The sequence below is a fragment of the Equus quagga genome, chromosome 1, assembly GCF_021613505.1.
Source record: "Equus quagga isolate Etosha38 chromosome 1, UCLA_HA_Equagga_1.0, whole genome shotgun sequence".
Lineage (NCBI taxonomy): Eukaryota > Metazoa > Chordata > Mammalia > Perissodactyla > Equidae > Equus > Equus quagga.
Window position 1 is genome coordinate 174,967,163 of NC_060267.1, and position 22,407 is coordinate 174,989,569.

General features: G+C 40.0%; 2 protein-coding genes across 11 annotated transcripts in view; both read right to left on the reverse strand.

The window, feature by feature from the left end:
• TFDP2 (transcription factor Dp-2) overlaps nt 1–11,616 on the reverse strand; it is a 166,619-nt gene extending 155,003 nt beyond the window's left edge. For 5 of the 9 annotated variants that reach the window (XM_046670790.1, XM_046670799.1, XM_046670782.1 and 2 more), the window contains exon 1: nt 10,888–11,616. In XM_046670790.1, the coding sequence (XP_046526746.1) occupies nt 10,888–11,601 (714 nt within the window). In that variant the 5' untranslated portion in view covers nt 11,602–11,616. The remainder of the gene's footprint in view (nt 1–10,887) is intronic. The other 4 variants (XM_046670809.1, XM_046670808.1, XM_046670807.1 and 1 more) reach the window with 2 other exon arrangements.
• Nucleotides 11,617–18,872: 7,256 nt separating this feature from the next.
• Nucleotides 18,873–22,407, reverse strand: part of GK5 (glycerol kinase 5) — a 63,390-nt gene continuing 59,855 nt past the window's right edge. For both annotated transcript variants that reach the window (XM_046644841.1, XM_046644850.1), the window contains one exon: nt 18,873–21,947. In XM_046644841.1, coding sequence (XP_046500797.1) covers nt 21,799–21,947 — 149 coding nt within the window. In that variant the 3' untranslated portion in view covers nt 18,873–21,798. The remainder of the gene's footprint in view (nt 21,948–22,407) is intronic.

Below are 22,407 nucleotides of genomic sequence, written 5' to 3' on the forward strand. Positions count from 1 at the left end.
AACATAACAACACGATGAACCCCTCAATATGATGCCCTGTGAAAAACAGAAAGACACAACATCCTTCATTGTGGTATTTTTACCAAAAATGCATAACCGCTCTGTACTCATGAGACAACACTGGACAAACCCAAATAGAGGGATGTTCTGAAAAATATACGATCAGTACTCTTCGAAAGTATCAAGGTCACGCAACAAAGAAAAACTGAAGGCTGTTAGAGTAGCGAGATGACTAAGGAGAAATAACAACTAAATGCAATGTAGGACCCTAGATAGGATCCCGGAACAGAAAAGCGTCATTAGTGAAAAAATTGGTGAAATTCAAATAAGGTCTGTAGTTTAGTTAATAATATTGTACCAATGTTAATTTTGTGCTCTTGATAATTATACTATGGTTATGTAAAATGTTAACATTAGGGGAAATGGGCTGAAGGATATAATTCAACTCTTTGTACAACTTTTGCAACTTTCCTAGAAGTCTAAATTAGTTCAAAATAAGAAGTGTTTAACAAAGAACTAAAGCAATAATTATACCAATAAGAGTGATAACCATCAAAAACACTAAAAGGAGGGGCCGGCCCAGTGGCACAGCGGTAAAGTGTACATGTTCCACTTCAGTGGCCCAGGGTTCGCTGGTTCGGATCCTGGGTGCGGACATGGCACCGTTTGGCAAACCATGCTGTGGTAGGCATCCCACATATAAAATAGAGGAAGATGGGCATGGATGTTAGCTCAGGGCCAGTCTTCCTCAGCAAAAAGAGAAGGATTGGTGGCAGAGGTTAGCTCAGGGCTAATCTTCCTCAAAAAAAAAAAAAAAGAACTAAAAGTATATATCGTTAAAGGTGGTGTTACTAATTCACGCTGTTAGAAGTCAGGATCGTTCCCTTGGGGAAGAGGAGTTCATGACCGGAAAGGAACACCAGGGTGCTGGTAATGGTCTGTTTCTAGATCTAGGATGTGGTTACACAGATGTTATTTAGTTAGTAAAAACTAAGCACAATTTTTAAAATCTATCATCTTTCAATAAAAGGCATTTTTTTAAACATGATTTTACCTATGGAAAGTGAGACTAAAAATATGAGGAAGACCTTTCTTTTAGAAAAGTTTAAAATTGATAGCAGCCGAATACTAAAATAGAAGTCAAAAGGCAACCCTGAGACCCCAGGCGCAGAAGAATCCAGAAAACACAACTGGCCTACTTTACTTCCTCATCCTTAGCACTTCATCTCCCACACCACTCTTGAGGAAATGTGGGATTTGTGCAAGACAGCCAAGAGATAAGACCAAAAGGAGATAAACAGGGAGTGGCACCAGGAACAATCAGACACAGTAAGATTCACACACAGCAGGCACTAGAAAACGTACACTGTGCGAGCTTACAATACCGGGCATAAAAATTTCACCAAACAGATTGGTTACTTAAGATAGATGTAGATTAATTATGCAAAATTCTACAAAGTTGCTATTAGACACAATGGGAAAAATTGCTTCATATTCTGCCTATTGTTACAGGAAGCCTAATAAATAACAACTGGTGGGCTAAGAATTACTCTACCCCTGAGGTAGTTAAGATGACAAAAAACAATCAGAAAAAGGTTTTCAAAAATTAGTAAGTCAAATTAAGGTAATAGTTCTCTGTTTTCATTCAAAGCCAATCTGACTCAAATTGTTTCTTTCCAGAGTGAAATACTGGAGTGAATTTTACACAAACAGGAAGAAGTACGAAATAAGTCAGAGGCTTCTGACACTAAGAGAGAGCGCGCCAGTGTGAGCTCTCTTCAGTAGTTTCTCAGAATACTTCAATCTATACCTAGAGTTAAAGGTAAAGTGAAAAGCCTTTTGTGCTTTATTTTCTACTTAGATGAAAAGACATGTACTATCATTCTTATTTTCAAATACACTTATTTTCTGGTTGCATGTTCAATTGAACAGACACACCCCGACCGCTGTTGATAACCACATCATGAGCCACAGCATCTTTGCCTATGAAATACATGGTACTCCTGCTCTTTGACCGTAAACACTGCCACTATTATTTGCTATATCTTTATTCTTCTTACTTTTTGGAACACTTTTAGCTTTTTTCTCTTTTGTCATCCCAACTTTAAGATTTTACATCATTTCATTATACCCATGTTTTCCTTTACCCTACGTATATTTAATTTTTGAACAAGCCAAAAGGATATGTAGCACATAATATAGGCCTTACAATAAAATTAAAACATTTATATTACAAAGAAGTTAGGTTAACGTCTCATCTCAGAATGTGCTTGTTTCTATTCACAGTAAACAAGTCAGTATAACAGATTCACATGTCTTATAGTCATGATTTAACCAGTCAACTGAAATACACTCGAATTTAAGATACCACATACATTACACAAAAATAGTCTATTTTTAAAATTACAGTAAACAGTGACGCTGGTGAAAGGATGATCAAACATAAACAATAGCTAATTTTCAAATCACTCACTTATATTTGAATGAATTCACCACCCTCTAGAAAAAGCAGAAATTATACTGGAAAGACCCAACTAAGAAGCATCTGTAAAGATTGTTGGGTTCTTGCACGAACGCTGAAGATCCAGGGTAGAATGGCTAACACGACAGTCATAGAGACTCACTTCTGAGCCCCAGCTCTGCCACTGCTGTCTTTCTGATCCCACTGAAGCTACTTGTGTCCTTTAGCTATAAAAGGAAAGAAAAGAAAGCCTATCTTATACACTTTTGGGGAGGATTAAATAAGATCCTTATCACACAGCAGGTATTGCGTAAAGTAAGCCATTAGAAATTCAGACTGAATACAAAGTACTCAGATTATGGATCTTTATTTTCTTACTTAATCCTAGAAAATATGCTGTGGTCTTTTACATTTCGCAGGTTACAGGAAGAACAGCCTTATTGTAAACAGGATTTCGCTTTTGTTAATGAGCTGCTTATATTAATAGAACCTCTTATTTTCTTTACCTACTATGATATCTCTCTTGGAATTTTTTTCTGTTATGGGGAAGAAGGGTTTTTACATAGTGACCCCTTTCTAAAAAGTCTTTTCCTGGAGCCAGCCCAGTGGCGTAGTGATTAAGTTTCTGTGCTCTCCTTGGGTGGCCGGGAGTTCACAGGTTTGGATCCTGGGCGTGGACCTACACACCACTTGTCAAGCCATGTTGTGGCAGCATCCCATGTGCAATGTGGAGGAAGATTGGTACAGATGTTAGCTCAAGGCCAATCTTCCTCACTAAAAAAAAAAAAAGTCTTTTCCTTAGCATTAGTTTCACATGCTTTTGCTTACTATTTCAGTTTCTTGAAATTTCACTTAATGTCAAGAGAGGAAATTCAACTGCCTGGAACTCTTTCCCCAGAGCATAACTTCAACTAGGAAACTAATAACGCAGAACAGATCTTTTTTAGAGTTGTAGTATCTGATAGTCCAGATTATCCAAAGAATAGTAATGGATCTGATACAATAACAATAAAAGAAAATAATGTGGCTTGGGAAGAAGGAATACTTTTTTTAGTTCTTTCAGAGAGAGCTCATTAATAAAAAACATTTAGTCACTTTTACATTGCAATTAACTAGTTTACTAATTAAGTCAGCAAGTCTTTGCTCAAATTTGCTAAGGTCACTGGAAGAAGTTATTACTTCTAATAGACCTAAATCCTTCTGATATGAATTAGGAAAGACTCCAACATCTGCGAACACCTAAATAAATACTGGTACCCCCGAATGGAAATGTATGCTACAGCATTTTCTAGGTTTAAAATAACTCATTGACAGTACTGAATTAATTTCAGTACTGAATTTTTCTTAGACAATGTTTTTGCATTACTTGTATCCACAGTAATCCTGCTTATTCATAGCTGCTTTGCTGACTTCCAGTTTTGAAAAGCTAAAACTCGAAGAAGCAAAACATCTCAATGGGAACCATGAAATTCTTATATCTGAAATTTAAACAGTTGCCTCTACTCCAGTTATCCCTGAGCTTTACTAAATGCTTCATCAAAAAAAAAAAACTCTGAATAATGATTAGCATTTTGGTACTTTGATTGAAATCAGATGATTCTCTTTTGCCTTTTGCTTTTTCATTTTTGCAATTCTGAAATAAGCTTAATAAGTTATCTTAATTGTCTGAAGTTTTTATTATGACAGTACAAAGACTTCAAGAAATCAATAAGACTTGTGATTCTTTTTCCATAAAATAATCAAGGAATTTATACTGTAATTGGTTTTTATTAGATAAGAATGTAAGCTGCCCTTATCCTCCCTTTCCCACCCATGAAAGTCTATCCGAAAAACTACCTATTTAAAAGATTTTCAAATAAGTCTTTCAAGATCAAAAACAGTTCAGTATTCTTAGAAAACCTTTCTAAAACAGTTTTTCTGACCACTATTGTTAATCCTCCACAAATTATTTTCTTTAAAGATCTATGTTTAGTAATTATTTTTACATCAACTGTGATATAGTATAATGTCTTGGATAGTATAAACTTAATGGCAAAATTGCAGGCAGAACGTTAACATCACCAAGTATCCTATACTTTTCATACATAATGATGGAATTTTTCACACAGATTTTCAGTTTATGTTTCTTAGAATTCTTATACAGGTAATGTATTCTGTTACGTTTGAATACTGATTTGTTCAACTTAGAAATACATCATCACTATGCTCACAAAATTTTCCTACTTGTAAAGACTTTACAACTAAAAATGTATCAATTAGTGCAGAATTATTTCAGTTTTCCAAAACTTTTATTAATCTAGAAATCATTTCATTGACTGTCATTTTTTAGTTGTATATGTTCTTATAGCAACTGCTTATCAATCTCTCTCTCTCTCCTTTGAGTAGTATTTAATAAATCCTTCTCTTTTACAGGTAGTTTTTATCCCCACCACAATTTCAAGGATGCTGTGGAGGAAAACCTTACAGACTGATTTTTCAATTGTCCACTCTCAAGTGGACTGTAAAAGAGAAGTCCATGCTTCCGGTTTTGATGAAACATCTTATTTTGGCAGTTTTAAATACATATTATTTTTTACATTTATAGGCTTGTTATTTTACAATTTGATTTAACTTAAATAGAACTGAACTGGTCACTTTAACAAATTATTCTTCAATAACAACATACTTGGCTCTTTTTAAAGTAAAATAGAATCTGTTAAATAAACTTATTATGCTTTTGAGTATTAAAAAAAAGATTTTTGGCTTCTCCAAACTACTTTCCCCTATTCTATCTTTCCCCGCACTTAGAATTCTTGAAGGGCCGAGGGAGGCTATGTCATGCCCCTTTGTCAACTCAGTGCCCCATACATAGTAAGTACTGCATGTCTGTCTGCTGAGTGACCCACACAAAGACCAGCTGTTGGGGAGTCACCATTTCTCTGTGCCTACTATCTGGCTGATGGTTTATATTATCCCTACGAATAACGAAAGTGAAAAAAAAAAAAGGCTTGAATTTAAAAGGATAGTAGGGGCTGACCCCATGGTCGAGTGGTTAAGTTCGCACGTTCTCCTTCAGAAGGACCTACAGCTAGAACACACAACTATGTACTGGGGGGCTTTGGGGAGAAGAAGAAGAAAAAAGAAGAAGATTGGCAACAGATGTTAGCTCAGGTGCCAATCTTTAAAAGGAAAAAAATAAAATTTAAAAAATGAAAGGATACTAAACAGAAAACAGAATAAGGGAGCTGGAAAGTACTCAAAAATAAAAATCTAATTAGATCCTTACAGATTATTCCAATGAGGAAGAAAAAGACTTCAAAGAGATACATGTATTTTTTTTTTAATTGGATGGACCTCCAGGGTCTTTGTTTTTTTTTTAAAAGATTGGCACCTGAGCTAACAACTGTTGCCGATCTTGTTTTTTTTCTTCTTCTTCTCCCCAAAGTCCCCCCGCGCCACTGTACGTAGCTGTATATTCTAGCTGTGAGTGCCTCTGGTTGTGCTATGTGGGACGCCGCCTCAGCATGGCCTGATGAGCAGTGCCATGTCCGCGCCCAGGATCCGAACTAGTGAAACCCTGGGCCACCGAAGCAGAAAGTGCAGACTTAAGCACTCAGCCACAGGGCCAGCCTGAGATACATGCATTTTTAAAACAAAGATGACTCTGGCTACAATGCTTAAGGATTGGAGAGAGAAAAAGACTGGAAGAAGCAAGGTCAACAGGAAGCTTACTGTAGTCCAGCACAGAAGGAACGGAGGCCCAGCCTATGGCAACAACAGTAGGAACGGAGAGAAAGGGATGTGTTTTGCTTTTGCTTTGGCAGCTCCATCAAGAAAAACGCTCTTCAGATTGTACGGGATGAAACACGCATTGGTATCCTGCCCCCAAATGGGCACTTAATAAATTTAATCAATGAATTAATGGAAACCAAAGCTCAACATGGATGAGAAGATTAACGAAAATCCCTAAGTGCTCTAAGTAAACCTTCAACAAGGTATATCCCTCTAGAGGAAATCTCCATGCAGCTGTTGGCAGCTGTTCCGGAACGATGAACAGGAGAGGGTGCCTGGAGACCCAAGACAGAAAAATGTAGTACTGTTGTTCAAGAAAAGAGAAAGGCGGCTGCCAACTACTGCTCAGTGAAGTTAAAAGTAACTTCTACTGTAAAAAGTTAAATGTAACTCTCGACAAGATTCTAGAATCATTCCTGAGAGAAGTTTGTGAACACAGAGAAAATAGTAACCAACATACGCTACCAGAAACAGTATAGTTTCATTAAGGACAAGTAACGGCAGATTAACGCTCTTTTCCTGACAGTTACTGAACAGACAGGGTTTAAAAAATGAAGTACTATATAAAATTACCTGGGGTTTAGAAAGGCGACTGTTAAAGTTCCTTACATTTTCCTTGTGAAAACTTGGAAATATTTTATGTGAATAATGATAAGTTAGCTGGATTTCTAATTGGCCTAACAACTTGAATGGAAGAATTAATGAGTTTTTGTCACCCTTAAGAGAGGCTGTACCAGGGCAAGAGCTCTGCTCTTACTCCTACCTAGTCAACATTTTAGAAAGATCGGCATGAAGGTAATGTCAGCATTATCAAACTTAGAGTTCATCAAATCTACGGGCAAATAAATGTCTATTTATTGGATGACCAAATCAGGTTTCTTTCTTTTTTTTTTTCTTTTAAGATTGGCACCTGACCTAACAACTATTGCCAATCTTTGGAGTTTTTTTCCCTGCTTTTTCTCTCCAAATCCCCCCAGTACATAGCTGTATATTTTTTCTAGTTGTGGGTCCTTCTAGTTGTGGCATGTGGGATGCCGCCTCAGCGTGCCTGACAAGTGGTGCCGTGTCCACGCCCAGGATCCGAACCAGCGAAGCCCTGGGCTGCTGCAGCGGTGCACATGAACTTAACCACTCGGCCATGGGGCCGGCCCCCCAAATCAGGTTTCTTAAAAGTCAACAGACTGCAACCAATGTGACAAAATTTAGTACAGGTAAATGTAATGTCCTACAAAAAAAATAATTCTATTAAAGACTCAGAAGAGCATGACTTAACAAACAAGAGGGAGAGCATGGATAAAACAACTCAAGAATTTTGGGTGACTACAACATCAATAATAGGTAACACACATAGCACTTTAATGCCAGGGACCACGCTAAATGCTTTACATAATGGGTTCATTTATTCCTTATCACAACCCTACCAGACAGGTATTATTATAAACTCCATTTTCCAGATGAGAAAACTGAGGCCCAAAAGTGTTTACATAATTTACTCAAGGTCACCCAGCTAATAAACTGTGGGGCCAGGTTTTAAACCCAGGGAAGCTAGCCCCAGAGTTCACCTTTTTAACCAGAACATTATCATGAATTAACAGTGTGATGTGGTTACCCAAGGAGCAAATCTACTCTATCTTAAAGCACATGCGTTAAGAGCAGACAGGTGACTTATGGTCTTCTCTACTAGTTCACATCTAATTTGGGGTACTACACTTTGAAGAAAGATATGGATGAACTGAAAGAAATCCACAAATAAGCCATCAGTATTGTAAGGAGGTTCAAATTAAAACAACAAAATCATTAGAAGAGGTTAAAGACTGAGAATATTTTGCATAGAGAAGAAAAGAATCAGTGGAATATAATAAGTATCTTCAAATATTTGAAAACTGACATATAGAAGAGACAGAACTAGAACCAGTGAAGACAACTTCTAGTTCAGTAAAAGAAATAATTTTACAAAAGTTAGTTGTCCAAGTATCTTTCCCTCAGAAACTATGAAACTATGAATCTTCTCTCCAGAAAAATATACAAATGCATAAAATTTTGCATAAAATCTCCAAGAGTTCACGAATCTACTTTTAAATCTCTTCATGCTTCACCCCTGGAGTCATGTATCCCAGATTAAACTGGAAAGGATTCAAGTATGAAGAGGCAAGTATATTTAATAATCTTTAAAATTCATTACAATTTAAAATTCTATGACCTAAAAAAACACTCAACTGTAGGCTTTCTAGTTTCTTCTGAGATCTATTATGATACATACTGCAATAAGAGTTTAAAATACAATGACAAGGTCAGAAAAAAAGTAAAGTTTGCCAAGGGACAATGTAAATTGACTATGAGTAAGTTCATAGATAGTATGGCTTATTATTTAACTTCTAAAAGAAACATACCTAAGTTTAAAAATAAAAAGTAAGATGCTAATGTACTACTCAATACCTAACATTTAATGCCCAAATTAGAAATATCCCCCCTCTGCTTTTAAAACTTCACCTTAAACTCTTCCTCTCCATCCTCGCTCCTGTTAAGATTGACCAAGAAACCATGGACTGGATGTCAGAATACTTAGGTTCTAATTCACTACCTTTGCCATGAATTTAATTTTGGCTCAGGCTGTTTCCTTACTTTGCTAAGAAACTTTTATACATCTAAAAGGACTTTAAAAATGGTGAAGTGCTATGTAAATATAAGTAACTCATGCATTATGTATAAACAAATCATCAACAGCAAGAAAACAAAGCCAGTCTTTCTATCATGTTAAAAAAAAAAAAAGCAAATGCATATTCTCATTTCCATTCCTAATTATAAAAAGCAATCTTTGAGTCCTTTAGGATGTGTTTTAGTGTATAATTTTCATCCATAAATACTTTCCACATTAAGAATAAACATATCTTTACATCCAATTTCCAGTTCTATTGCGAGGACACAGCTCAGACAGTCAAGAATTTTGGCTGCAAGGGAAAAACTTGACCGTGCCAGTTGGACTACACACTTAAAAGAGTTGGGGGTGAAGTTACAAGACCACAAAATGGTAATATGAATTATTATACACTTGAAAAACTCCATTTTCTCTCTTGATTAGACAACTAGAAATAAAGAGAACTGAAAAGTAAGAGTTTAATAAGTCTTGAACCTTTTTTAACAAATGTAAGTGCCACACTGCTGAAACTGCAGCTGTACTGCCAGAACAGTGCCACAGACACCATGTCTGCCATGAGACTAGACTCTAGTTCCAGGCACAAGATGTTCTAATAAATAACAAAGGCATCCAGAGCCAGTACACAAGTGTGACAGAATCTGGGGTCTAGGCATTTGATTTTTCTCCTGGTGCTACTTGAGAATGGACACTGCTATCAAAGATATAGGATAGTGATAAAGCTTTGGCTAAATTATAGGATATCAGTGAAATGGAAAAGGAACGTGCAATATCAGAACAACTAAATTATTTTATATTTAATTTTGAACAGAGACAGGGTCATGATTACACTGTATATAAGGCAGATGAATAACTTCACTATATTTATTAGGTGAAGATGATTTCAAACCATTAAGAGAAAACAAAAGTGGCCCAGAAAAAGTTAGGCTACAGAAGTGAAATGAAAAAACACAAAACTAAGATTTGGGGGCGAAAGGGGAAGGAAGAGAATGAGCTACTGACTTACTAAAAAGAGAGCAAATAAGTGGGACAGGGAGTCCGAGCCCTCTGAGATAGAACGAGGAAGAGAAAAGTATTCAAAGGGAGCTTCAGCACTGAATATGGAAAGAGATGAGCCTGTTAACCGTTTCAAGAGAAAAAGAGAAACAATACAGGGAACTTTTCTGAACCAGCATTCATGGCAGTCAATAGTGAAAATGCCTAACTCATGCAGGGCACTTAATACGTGGTGAGCTTTGTTCCAAACGCGTTCCACAGATTAGCTCATCTACTCCTTGCAACACCCCGAATCGGTAGATGGAGTTTTACAGACGAAGAAACCGAGACCACACAAAGCAAGGGGACACAAGCTGGTACCAGAGCCGAGCGCTCATCCACTTTGTTGAACTGTCTCTCTGCGAGATCCTGCAAAAACCTTTATACTTTTTACTTTTGTTTTTTTTTTTTCACTTAGCTCTCTGGAATTTCTCAAAGGAGCGTGGGCCCAGAGAGTGATCCTCTACTTCAGAGAGAAGTTCCCTTATGGGGAATATGAGGTTCTTACAAGCGCACGAAGCTCTGGAACCCTAAAAGAATCCTGAGGGAGACAGATGGAGGCGTGTGGGTCACGAAAGGTGGAAAAGCCAGAAAACCAGACTCAGAAGCCATCCTTCTGCCCTGAAGAGACAGAGAAAGTAGAAAGCAGCCCTTCCTCTCTAACACGAGGCGTGACTCAGGGACGTCACCTCCCCCCCAGTATGCTCTGTGTGTGTGTGTGTGTGTGTGTGTGTGTGTGTGTGTGTATGTGTGTGTGTGTGTTGGTCAGGGGGGCTCTCTCGTGTCCGACTCCCTCCAGACACGCACGGGTTAGTCGGCCAGGCCTGGGAGAAGCCGTGGGAATAAACAGATGGGACTGGGGGGACTCGGGGGCCCGGAGGCGCAGGGAGGGAAAACTGCCCGGGAACGCGCCGGGCCGGTCCAGAGGCCCCGGCCCGCGGGCCCGTGCCCCCGCCCCGGACCTTACCGCCGCTCGGCTGCAGAGGACGAGGCGGCCGCGCAGGGCTGTGCTTCCGAGCCCGGGGCGCGTCCTCGGCGCCGCCGCTCCCGTGGCGCCCGCGCTCGGCGGCGGCCGGGTCCCGGCGGACTCGCACTCGGGCCAGGGGCGGGAGATCGGCGGCCTGCCCAGTCGAGGCCGTGGAGTTCGCGGCCCCCGGACGCCGAACGGTCCGCACCGCGGGCCTGGCCAGGGAGGAAGGGTCAGGGCGCGCCCGCGTGCCGAGCTGCGGCGGCGGCTGCAGCCGAGCGCGCAGCAGCTTCGTCCGCCCTCACCCGGCCCAGCCGCGGCCCCGCTTCCCCCGCGCGAGCTTTGGCGGCGGAGCAGCACGGGCAGCGCCCATTGGCCCTCGGGCCGAGTGTCGTAAGGCGCCGCTCCCCGCGGATTGGCAGGGCCGGCGGTGCGTGCAAGGAGTAAACAAACCCCGCCCCCTCCCGAGGAGAGGAGGGGGCTGAGGTGGAGGGGCGGGGCCACAGCGCTCTGCCCAGCCCCGGGTGGCCCACCCCGGATGCCTAATGGGTCCCTCGAAGGGACCCCGCCGCCTCGCTCCCCGGACGACCCATCTGCAGGCCTGAGGCCTAAAATTTGTAGACACGCCCTTCCCCCCGCTCCCCCGAGCTTGAGTGGGACTCTTGACTTTCTCATCCGCCTCCATCGCCCAAGGCCGAAGCAGGAAAACCCCATCTCTCTTAGAAAGAGGGAAACTAGGGCGGTTACGTCTCGGTCCCCAGGCCTTTAGAGGGGTCGCCCCCGAGAGCCGCGAGGAGGGGCATGGGGACGATTGACTGTGAGGCCACGTGTGAGGCCAAGTGTGGGACACCCCGTAATTATTCAGATAATTGGTTAGAGACCACTGGGGATGTGGGTTCTTCACTACCTTGGCAAGTGGGATCCAACCGGCCAGCTCACTATGTCACATGGAAACTTGAAAAGAAAATCGCAGCGCCCACACCCCGAAATATCTGTCCATTTAGTTCAATATTAAAACATTTTGTCTATTAATTCTCTGCCTATGTGAAAAATCATGCGCGCTTACATTTTAGTTGGGTGGGAAAAACAATATGAAAAAGAAATAAGCCAAATATAAACTATGTTACGTGCTGATACATGCTACGGGGAAAACCTTAAGCAAAGAAGGTGTTTGAGGGACGGCTTGCCTTAAATAGGGTGCTCGGGGAAGGCGGCATAAAAGGTGCCATTTAAGTAAATACCTAAAGGAAGTGAGAGCACCTTTGGACCTTTCTCTGGAGGGGACTGGAGAGAGAATTTCTGCATAGTTGTACATAGGTAAAAGTCCTAGGAGTTCAAGAACGCCAAATACTCCTCGGACTGATTCAAAAACGCAAAAGTGAGTACACTTTCCAGTCATAAATCAATAGGATTTATTTAATTTCCAAGAAATTTTGTTAAAGTTTCAATTTAACAAATGCTTTTCACACACTCTAGGCACAAAGATACAAAAACGAGCAATACAGGGGCCAGCCTGTGGCCAAGTGGTTAAGTTCGCGCGCTCGGCTTGGGCGGCCCTGGATTTCGCCAGTTCCAATCCTGGGCGCCGACGTGGCACCAGTCGTAAAGGCAGGCTGAGGCGGCATCCCACATGCCACAACTAGAAGGACCCACGACCAGAATACACAACTATGTACTGGGGGGCTTTGAGGAGAAGAAAGAAAAATAAAAAATCTTTAAAAAATGAGCAATACAGACAAAACCTCCACCCTTAAGGAACTCCATCTAGCAGAGAAGATGGATGGTAAACCACCTCAGTACGATGTGTAAACCACCATAACAGAGGTAGACACAGAGCGCTGGGCTAATGGAGGTCAGAGGGGTGGATGTTACTAAGGAACCGTAACTCGCTCAGGATCTCTTTACAAGGAAAACTCAGTACTAAATTTTGGAGTAAGGCTATGGGTATCAGAGATTCTCTAACCTATTTATATGTTTCTAAGGTGAGAATCTGAAGTTAATATTAAGTTGAATTCTACGAAATTGCTAATATTTGGCAATTTTCATATGGCTCAACTTACTCTCTTGTAGTTAATATGAGGATTTTGCTATGTAACACACACTGTTGTGTTCAATAAATGATGGCAATTATTATCACTCACGAATATTCACTATTTTTGAAAAAAATGATTTAAAAATCAGTCTTTCGTAACAACTTCCAACACCACGAAGTAAAGTGAGCAGTGAAGTTTCAAATTTTCCATATACTGGTTTGATCTAGCTGTGAATTTCCATGACCTAATCAGGGTTTGCTGTAAAAGACGCTAAATGCTAGTTTCACAGCAGGCCAAGAAATTCAGAAGAAGAAACAGCTTGGTTTTGCAGCCAAAAACTGAAAATTCTCCAGAACAGAATAAATTGTCGAGTTGCTTCAGGGAGGAAAATTCATGTAAATCAATTTTTCATTCCCACTCACAGTTCCAATTTAGCAATTTGCACAACACTCAGCTTTCTCTCTTCCTTCTCATTTCCCCATTAAGGGATCTTATTTCCTTTGAAAAGGAAAATGAAGCTTCCACCATCTCCAATGCCAGCGAGTAGATGTCTGAAACATGACGGAACACTTACTGATTCAGCAAACCGTTATTAAGCACTTACTGTATGCCAAGAACAGTGCGAGGCATTGGAAGTACAAACATAAATGTTCAAAGAGCTCCGTTCATGGGTATTCCTTGTGCTCGGAGCAATCGCCCGGTTCACCCGCACCTTACCTACATGTGCCTTCTCACCTGAGCTTAGACTTTCTCCAGAAAAGCTTCCTCTGACTCCTCTCCAGCTCTTTTCCCCACAAAATTCTGCTTGTCTTTCTAACATTCATCAAACTTCTGATTAGTCACTTGGTATCTGTACCCCATCAGACTGTAAGCTCCTTGAGATTCAGGCCAGTCATCCTACTCATTACCACATCCTCAGTGCTTAAGAGAAGCTCAGAAAGTTTTTATTGAATGGAGGAGAGCGCCACAGCCCCGCACAGTTGGCAAGTGGAGAGAAGCATAGCCGTCTCATTTGTAAATATACAGGTCAACAAAGAGAGGACCATGACAGAGAGATCTGATACATTCAACCTGAGGAATTTCCATGGGCTGCCCCTCTCCTGGAGCTGGATGCTCTTTCTGTAGGTGGAGCTGTAGGACTCCTGGACCAGCGCCTCTAACTGTAATGTGCACAGGAATCCCTTGGAGATCTTATTAAAATTCACACTCAGTAGGTCTGAGGTGAGGTGTCGAGTTTGCGTTTCCAACAAGCTCCCAACGGGTGCTGCTTCCCCAAACACCACACTTTGAGTGACAAGGTCCTTAGTGAAATCTTTTTATCATACAAAAAGATCTGTAGCTGTCTGGACAACTGCAGATATTTTTCTTTTCTTAAGTATCCTGTTCTCACAGCCCCTAATCCATCCAGTGACTGACAAAAGAAAAAACTCTTAAGAGAAAAATGTGAGAGCCTTGTCTTCCAGAGACAGTCCTATTATGTACAGTTTAATCACATTAATAGGGTGGAGTAGAATCAAAGACTTGGAGTATCCTCAGTGAGGGACACAACCTTCTCAGTCCATTTCTGGAATGACTTGGTTAGGGCAGTAAAAGGATTTCACGGGCATCCTTAATAAAAGTAACCTCTTCTTAACATCAAATCTAAAGTCCTTTTTATGATAAAATACTTTATTCATCCTAAAAATATAGAATGTGAGGTGAAAGGAATACACGGCTTATGTGAGGTATAAGGAATAAAAACCAGGAGGAAGAGGTTTGCAGGGAGGAAAGGTTGAACTCCCTTCTGGACCTCTAGAGTCTGATGTGCCTGTGGAGGGACCTCTGGGAGCAGTCCCATGGGCAGGCAGCTCCTTGCATCTGGTGCTCAGGAAGGAGGCCCAGGCACACTGGGGAGTCGGCACCAGTTTCTGTTATGGGCATGGAAGACAAGATCCATTATTTCATCTGTCTCACAGCAACTTTGGCAGAACTGGATCAATCCCATTGCACAGGAGAAGCTCTTATCAATCCCAGGACTGGACTGGATCCACACCTCCTGATCCTAGTGGCAAGAGGTCCAAATCGGGCATCAGAGACATCTGGGCTATATGGGTGGGTGGGCAGACAGGAGAGGAGCTTGGATCAGCCAGCTTCAAAACCAGGTAAAATAAGTTAAATATTCGTAGGGGGGTGAGGTCTGGAAGACAGGAGGGAAGCACTGGTTCTGGGACAGGGGAGGGACGGCCTGACCACCACTTCTGTTCACCTCTGTCCACTGCTCTTTCCTTGCCCAGAGATGGACCCCATGACAGCAGCCCTGGAGAACAAACATGAGGCGGTCAGCCGGGGCAGGGGTCCTGACTGCAGGTACTCCTTCCCTTCTGCCTTGCTTGCCCCAGCTGAGCCATCTGCTGCCCTCCACTCCCACCTTGCCCAGAGATCACCAAGGTGAAGCCTGTGGACAAGATCCACATGGGGAGCTGCGAAATCGATGCCTGTACTTCTTGCTGTTCCCTGAAGACTGTGGGAAACAGCCCAAGCTCTGGCTCTGTGAGTACCACCTCCAGTACATGAAATACAAGAAGAGGCACTGTTTCCACATGGTGAGGCTGGGCCGCTGAGTCTGGTGAGAGGTGGGCGTTGAGGCTGAAGGCGCCTGAGGCAGCAGCACTAGGGCAGACAGACAGGTCAGGAGGAGTTGAGTACAGGGAAAAGCTGCCCATGGGTCAAGACCTGGATTCCAGGCCTGGCTTTGTCTTTGCTGGAGTGACACTTGCCATCTTGCTGCCCCTCCCTAGACCTGAGTTCCCGCTTCTGTGGAATGGGGGCAGTAATCCTTGCCCTTAATCCCTCTGGAGTGATGCTGGAGTGCCCTTCTTCTTGGTCCTTCTCATTTAGACTATTACATTCTTTGAACTAAAAATTAAAACCAAACCCCATCTTTTCTTCTAATAACTCAATATTTATCATCTTCAAATTTCCTACTATGGAATACCACCACAGGCTCAGAGGCAGTAATAGGCTCCACTGTGGCCAGGGGATGGAATCTAGATTGTCCAACTGAGTCCTCCACCATATGGATGTCACCATATACGTGTGCAAACCTGAAGCAATGAACAGAGGAACACTAAATAAAAACGGCTTTAATATACAATATGTATAGATCAGTTATTCACTGTTTCAGTGTAGTTTCCAAAATAATTTTAAATAATTTTCAGAAGGGATTTTTAACAGCTGCTAGGTTAATTCCATCATATTAGTGTTTGAAATTATCTTTTCGCCAGTTACTTAAAATCTTTCTAAATATTTAAAAATACAGTGTATTTTCACAACAGATTATATCATCTTTTTCCCACCACAAAGAATTAACCTTGTTCTCTAGTGTTCCCTTGTGCAAGAACGTAGAATGTAGCATAATAAGCCGAAACAGGATCTAAAGAGGTAGGGTTATAGAAAACTTTCTTCTCTAGCCATATTAAGCCCAAATTTACCTTGAGTCACAACTGTAGTTAACATAGCCTTATTTCTCTGTGACCTTATTAATGTGCAGAAACCCACACAGGAAACAGTATTAAATAAGAATTTCCAGGTAAAATGTAAAAACAAATCCAAAAGTTAAAGTAGACAAGAGGCAAGGGAAAAATTCACATACATATGAAAAATATTTCTATTGCAGTGCATCTGAGATTCTACCTATAGATCTTAACAATGGTTTATGAGGTTCTCAATGGCTATTTAATGAAACTATGAAATTTGTAAAGAACATCAGAAAAATAAGATTATGAATTTATTGATGCATATGAATTAGAATTTATATTAACTGTTTTGCACCAGTAGGAAAATATCCAATTAATTTCCCACAAAATCACTCTGAAACATTTACAGAAATCAGCTTATTTTAAATTAAAAAGATTAGAAACATTATGATGGCTATGTACAAAACATATATTTGTAAACTCTACTTTACAATCTAAGTAAAGGCATCTTTGAAACATTTTGGCTATTATACAGTATTAGTACCACACCATATAATCAGTACAGAAGGAATATGAGAACTCTTCTGTTCAGTACATTATAAAATTATGTTCAAATGTTATATACATTTTGCCTAGGATTTGAAAATGCTACTTAATGACTTCTCAAGTCACTGGACTGATTTTTAAAAAGTTTAAAAAAAAGATATTCATTTAAAGATATGGCTCATTTAGAAAACAACCCAATTAGCAAATGGGCAAAAGATATGAACAGATACTTCACTGAAGAGGATAAACAGATGGCAAAAAAACACATGAAAAGATGTTCAACATCATTATTAATCAGGGAAATGCAAATTAAAACCTCAATGAGAAAAACACACACCTATTGCAGCCACTAAATAAAAAACTGTGACCACATCAAATGCTGGTGAGGATGTGGAGAAACTGAGCACTCATCCGTGCTGGTCGGAATGTAAAACGGTGCAGCTACTCTGGAAAGCAGTTTGGCAGTTTCTTGTGAAGATAGGCTCATTTAAATTGGACACCTTGTCTCATTTATTTTTTAAATAATATAGATATCTGTACAGACATCTTACAGTCCCACTTTATTTTAATAACACAAATTTATAGTAAAGGGGGGAAGACAGTAGAAACAGAACAACAAAGAATTTCAGAAATACGATTCTGCAGTTTCCTGCCTCTGTCCATCCTCACTCCTAAGCTCATTCCTACATTCCTCCAGGGGCAAGGGGATCTTGGGAATATGGTGAAAATATAGTCACCGACTTGGAATAGACGTTGGTACCAAAATATTTATGGCTTTGAAGCTTCAAAACTTAAAAAACCCATGTGATTCTGGATCACCTCTTTGATTTCTTTGGGGTTACCCATTTTGACTGGTTTAACCCAGATGACCTGGCTTCGGGTGTGCAAGAAGATGATTCTGGGACCAGACAGGTCCAGGTTTGGGGCTTTTAATTCTAATTGAGAAACATGATCTAAATTTCCCAAAGGGATTCAAAATCCTTTGGGGTAAATTTGAGCTTTCTAGGCTCTCTCTGGGATGACTCCAGAATCACTTAAAGTTGAAGAACCCCAGGGTCCAGCTATGTCTTTCCTCAAAGAATTACAAAATTCTTGCTAAACTCCTGGACTAGATTATTTTTAATTATAGACTGGTCCCCAGTATGAGTCCCTTGCAGAAGGGGCTACTTCTGAAGCTCCCTCCCTCTAACACCAGAGTGCCTGGCGTTCTTAAGTTCAACCTGTTAGTCATCTGCATCAAATACATAAAACCCGAGATGAGAAAGGCTTCAATTACACCCTAGAAAGTTAATATAACTACGTGTATTCATGGATGTGTATCTCTACACAAATACATAAACATATGAAGAATTTTTAAATAAACAGTATGAAGATTCCAGTTTCCCTAACACAGTAGTCCTTCCTAACTCAACAAAATGTATTTTACTTGCAACAAATATAAGCTGCTCCCTATCAACAAATGTATGCAACATCAAGGATAAAATGTATATGCAAAAAAAGTTGCCCTTATACAGTAACAATTCATCCCACAAATAGGAAGGCACAGAGTTGAGTTCTGTGGAAGGAGACATGGTTCCTGCCTTCAGAGACCCTCTAGTTGGGTGGAGGCTTGGCAGATAAGAGAGGGTGGTCATCTCCTTTGCTCAGAGGTGAAAAGGAAGCAACGAAACAGATCAAATCAAAGTTGATCTACAGAATACATTAATCCTATATTGCAGTCAGGAACCCACTCATTTCTTCATCCACAGAGGATGCAGGGGTGGGGATGGGGGCTGGTGATTAAAAACAGCAGAAGAGGGGCTGGCCCCATGGCCGAGTAGTTAAGTTTGCATGCTCACTTCAGCGGCCCAGGGTTTCGCCAGTTCAGATGCTGGGCACGGACCTAGCACTGCTCATCAAGCCATGCTGAGGCGGCGTCCCACATAGCAGAGCCAGAAGGACCTACAACTAGAATATATAACTATGTACTGGGGGCTTTGGGGAGAAGAAGAAGAAGAAAAAATAAAAGAAGATTGGCAACGGGTGTTAGCTCAGGTGCCAGTCTTTAAAAAAAAAAAAGAAAAGAGCAGAAGACAGTTACAACATGAGATTTTTTTAACCTCATTAGCCAGCAAAGCAGAAACCCTTTTTAAGATTCCACAACCTCTTTCTGCTAACAATCATTTCCTAAAGTAAAAATGAGGCAGCGAGTAAAGGAGTACGAGAGATGCTCCACGTTCACCGAGTCTTCAGTTTTCGTCTAACAGTTTGCATGTATCAGCGCTTCTCCACTGGGGGCGATCTTGCCTCCCAGGGGACATTTGGCAAGGTTTAGAGATATTTTTGACCACCACAACTAGGGGGATGCCACTGGGAGCTGGTGAGTAGAGGTCAGGGATGCTGCTAAACATCCTATAAAGCACAGCACAGCACCCTAAAAGGATTACCTGTCCCAAAATGTCAATAATACTCTGGTTGAGAAACCATGTCATGGTTGGATATAAAAAATTTAAAAATCAGTAAAGTCTACAGTAATTAGTTACAGTAATTAGCAATTAGTACCACTTCAAGGAGGATTGTACAGGAACGTTCTCCTCCTTGATAAGATAGCTATAGACCTCTAAAACTATCTGATAGATCCATAATGGGAAAATACATTAGCATAGAAATTTTTTTAAACTTCAAATATTAGCATACAAATGAAAAATGAACTTGAAAGATGGAAGGACATTGGTTTTGCTCAATTGATTTTGAGCATCAACTGTTTCTACAACCACAAAAGCAAACGTGGCCACATTTCTGATTTAGGTCAAACCTGACAAAAGATTTACTAAATCGTGTCACTAAAAACAGCCAGAAATATTAAAAATAAAGATTAACCTCTAGACTAACAAAAGAAAAAAAATTAGCCCCTAATTTTTGAGGGAGATGCTCAATTCCATGAGAGATATCTAAAGTTATTTTCCCATAGTATCTAAAAGATATTTTTCTTTATTTTGTGGTTTTATGATTAGAAAGAACAACATAGAAAAGAGATGAGCTAACAAACTTTTAGGTATTAATAATATTACACTTCAGTGTATCTTAATACAAAAAGAATTATTTCCTATGAAATCATACCTGCTGAGAAGCAGGATCTATAAGAAATAGTAAAACAACATAGCAGCTTTCATGATTTTGATAAAAAAACAAACTGGCCACTAAGCTTTGTAAAAAGGATGTAAAAAACAAAAAATGAAAAGGAGAAGATGTCTACATAATAGGATCTGACTTGTTAGAGTAAACCAAACACCTCCAGTTAACAAAAATATTTCCAAATCTTAATTAATAGAGTTAATACTATATATTTGCTATAGTGACTCCCTCAAAACATTTTAATAATTTGAGAAAACAAAGCTCACCGAGATGGAATTTGCAGAAATGCAACTTGAGCCCCAGTGCTATCATCTCTGTCTCTGAAGTGGACATATACGACAGCAACAACATTCTCTGTAACAGTCACTTCTTTACTGTGTTATCATTTAACAGCTAGCTCTACAATAGTAGGATGTTATGTGATAAAGCTGACCAAGAAGGAAATAAATTCATTATTGCTGCAAATCAAAAGGAACCTAGCCCAAATGGAGGGACGGGCAAATAACAGGAGAGCAGGCTGGAAGGTGGTCGACTGTGTTAGGACAATTTTACACCTGGCCTGAAGCTGCTCACAACTCTTACTCCTCTTCATGTTTCTATCAGGAAAGTCTGAGGACGCAGAACTGTCCCCGCTCCTCTCTGGGCATGTCTGGCTCAGCGGCCAAAGGATAGCCACTAACATGAGTGACTCTCACCACCTCTGTCAGCTACCCACTGCACGTATCTCAGAGTGGAGCAGACTGGACAAAAACAAAAAGATACCTGGACAAGTGAAATACCCCAATGAAGGCAATTCTTAAGTCACCAATAAACTAGGGTACTTTCTTCAAATAAAGCTCTGTCAGTTAGGCACCTAATAGAAACAAACACATTTATGCAAGCATCTTGCCAACTGAGAAAGAAAAACAACAGGAGAGGAAAGGCAAGAATTATACTTACTACCTGCATTTAGTAAAAAATGGGATGTTATGCTTTAGCAGAAGTTTTTGAAAGAAACTCTATTTGAGAAGGAAAAATATAGTCTCTTCTTGTTCCTTATGAATGAATACCCTTTTTAGTTTCATTAACCAGAATTACTTTTTCAATGTTTTTCGATACATAAAGAATGCTCAGATTTTGGCTAAACAAGGAACAATTAAGGCAATGTCTTTAAGCCCAAAAAAGGAAAGACTTGACTAACAAATAAGCCTGAGAAGGACATATCGAGTGCATATTTAGATATAACATTGAACAATTATGGCTTTAAATATAAAATATTCATGTTTCAAAATTCCACATTTCCTCAGTTATTCTTTCTTTTTAGCTGTATGGCTTTGAGTAGCCCACTTAATTTTAAAGAATTAAAGGAATACTTTTCACATAATTTTGGAGCAAAATGTGCATGGTGCTTGACCCAGAACTATTAACTCAAAGAGAGTAAACAATTATCTTCATATGTACCACTGACCCAGTAAAAAAGAAGGACCCATAACTGTCAAAATATGGTTCGAAATGGTTAATGTCCTTTGGAATTTGCTACAAAACAGAAGATAAAAAGTTTTGAGGTATTGTTGCCTTACAATCTCACCAAGGTTTGGATTTTTTTAAATGAGGGTTTTTTCGTTTTGTTTTGTTTCAAAAAAGCAATGCTTTTTCTCTCAGGTTGCAAAACTCATTTTAAATCTTCTCCTCTCAGTCATCATTGTATTGGTTATCCCTGAGCTTTGCCCCATCTGCGTGTCACAACAACCAGCCATCCACAGTTTTATTCTTTCCGTGTAGTGCTATGTCTTGTTATACCAATTCATGGAGCGTTTCACGGCCTTGACCCAGTTTTCCATACTCATTTCATATTCTTGCCATTTCTTCTGCGGCTTGAAAACCATTTCACTCTGCCTCAGTTTCTTTAGTTCCTCCTTGTCAGTCCAAAACCCTACAGGTGAAAAAATTATTCTCAAATTTTAAGGGAAACAACGAGTCCATAAAGTTTATCCACAAACCTATGTGAATTGGTGCAAAGTTATTATTTTAAAAGACAATCCAAAATATTTTGTTGCTGTTTAATTTTGTTAGACTGACTATCCCTGAGAACAAATACACCAGGATTTTAAAATCTTCTGGTTTCTAACTGTCAGCTGTACCCCTCTGTGGCAGGGCATGAATCATTTCTAGAGCAACCACACCCTGTGGTTTTATTTAATTTCATGACTTGCTACTAAGAAAAAAAAAGTGAGAAATAGTATATTTTATTTTTGTACAACTAAAAAAGCCAAAGATAAATTAAGATTTTTGTCATATATCTTGAGGAAGGAGGCAACTCCCTGGGATATACATAAAATTCAAAGTTGAGAATTAATATAATACTTTTTCAAGTTGCTGCATTTCACGCAAGT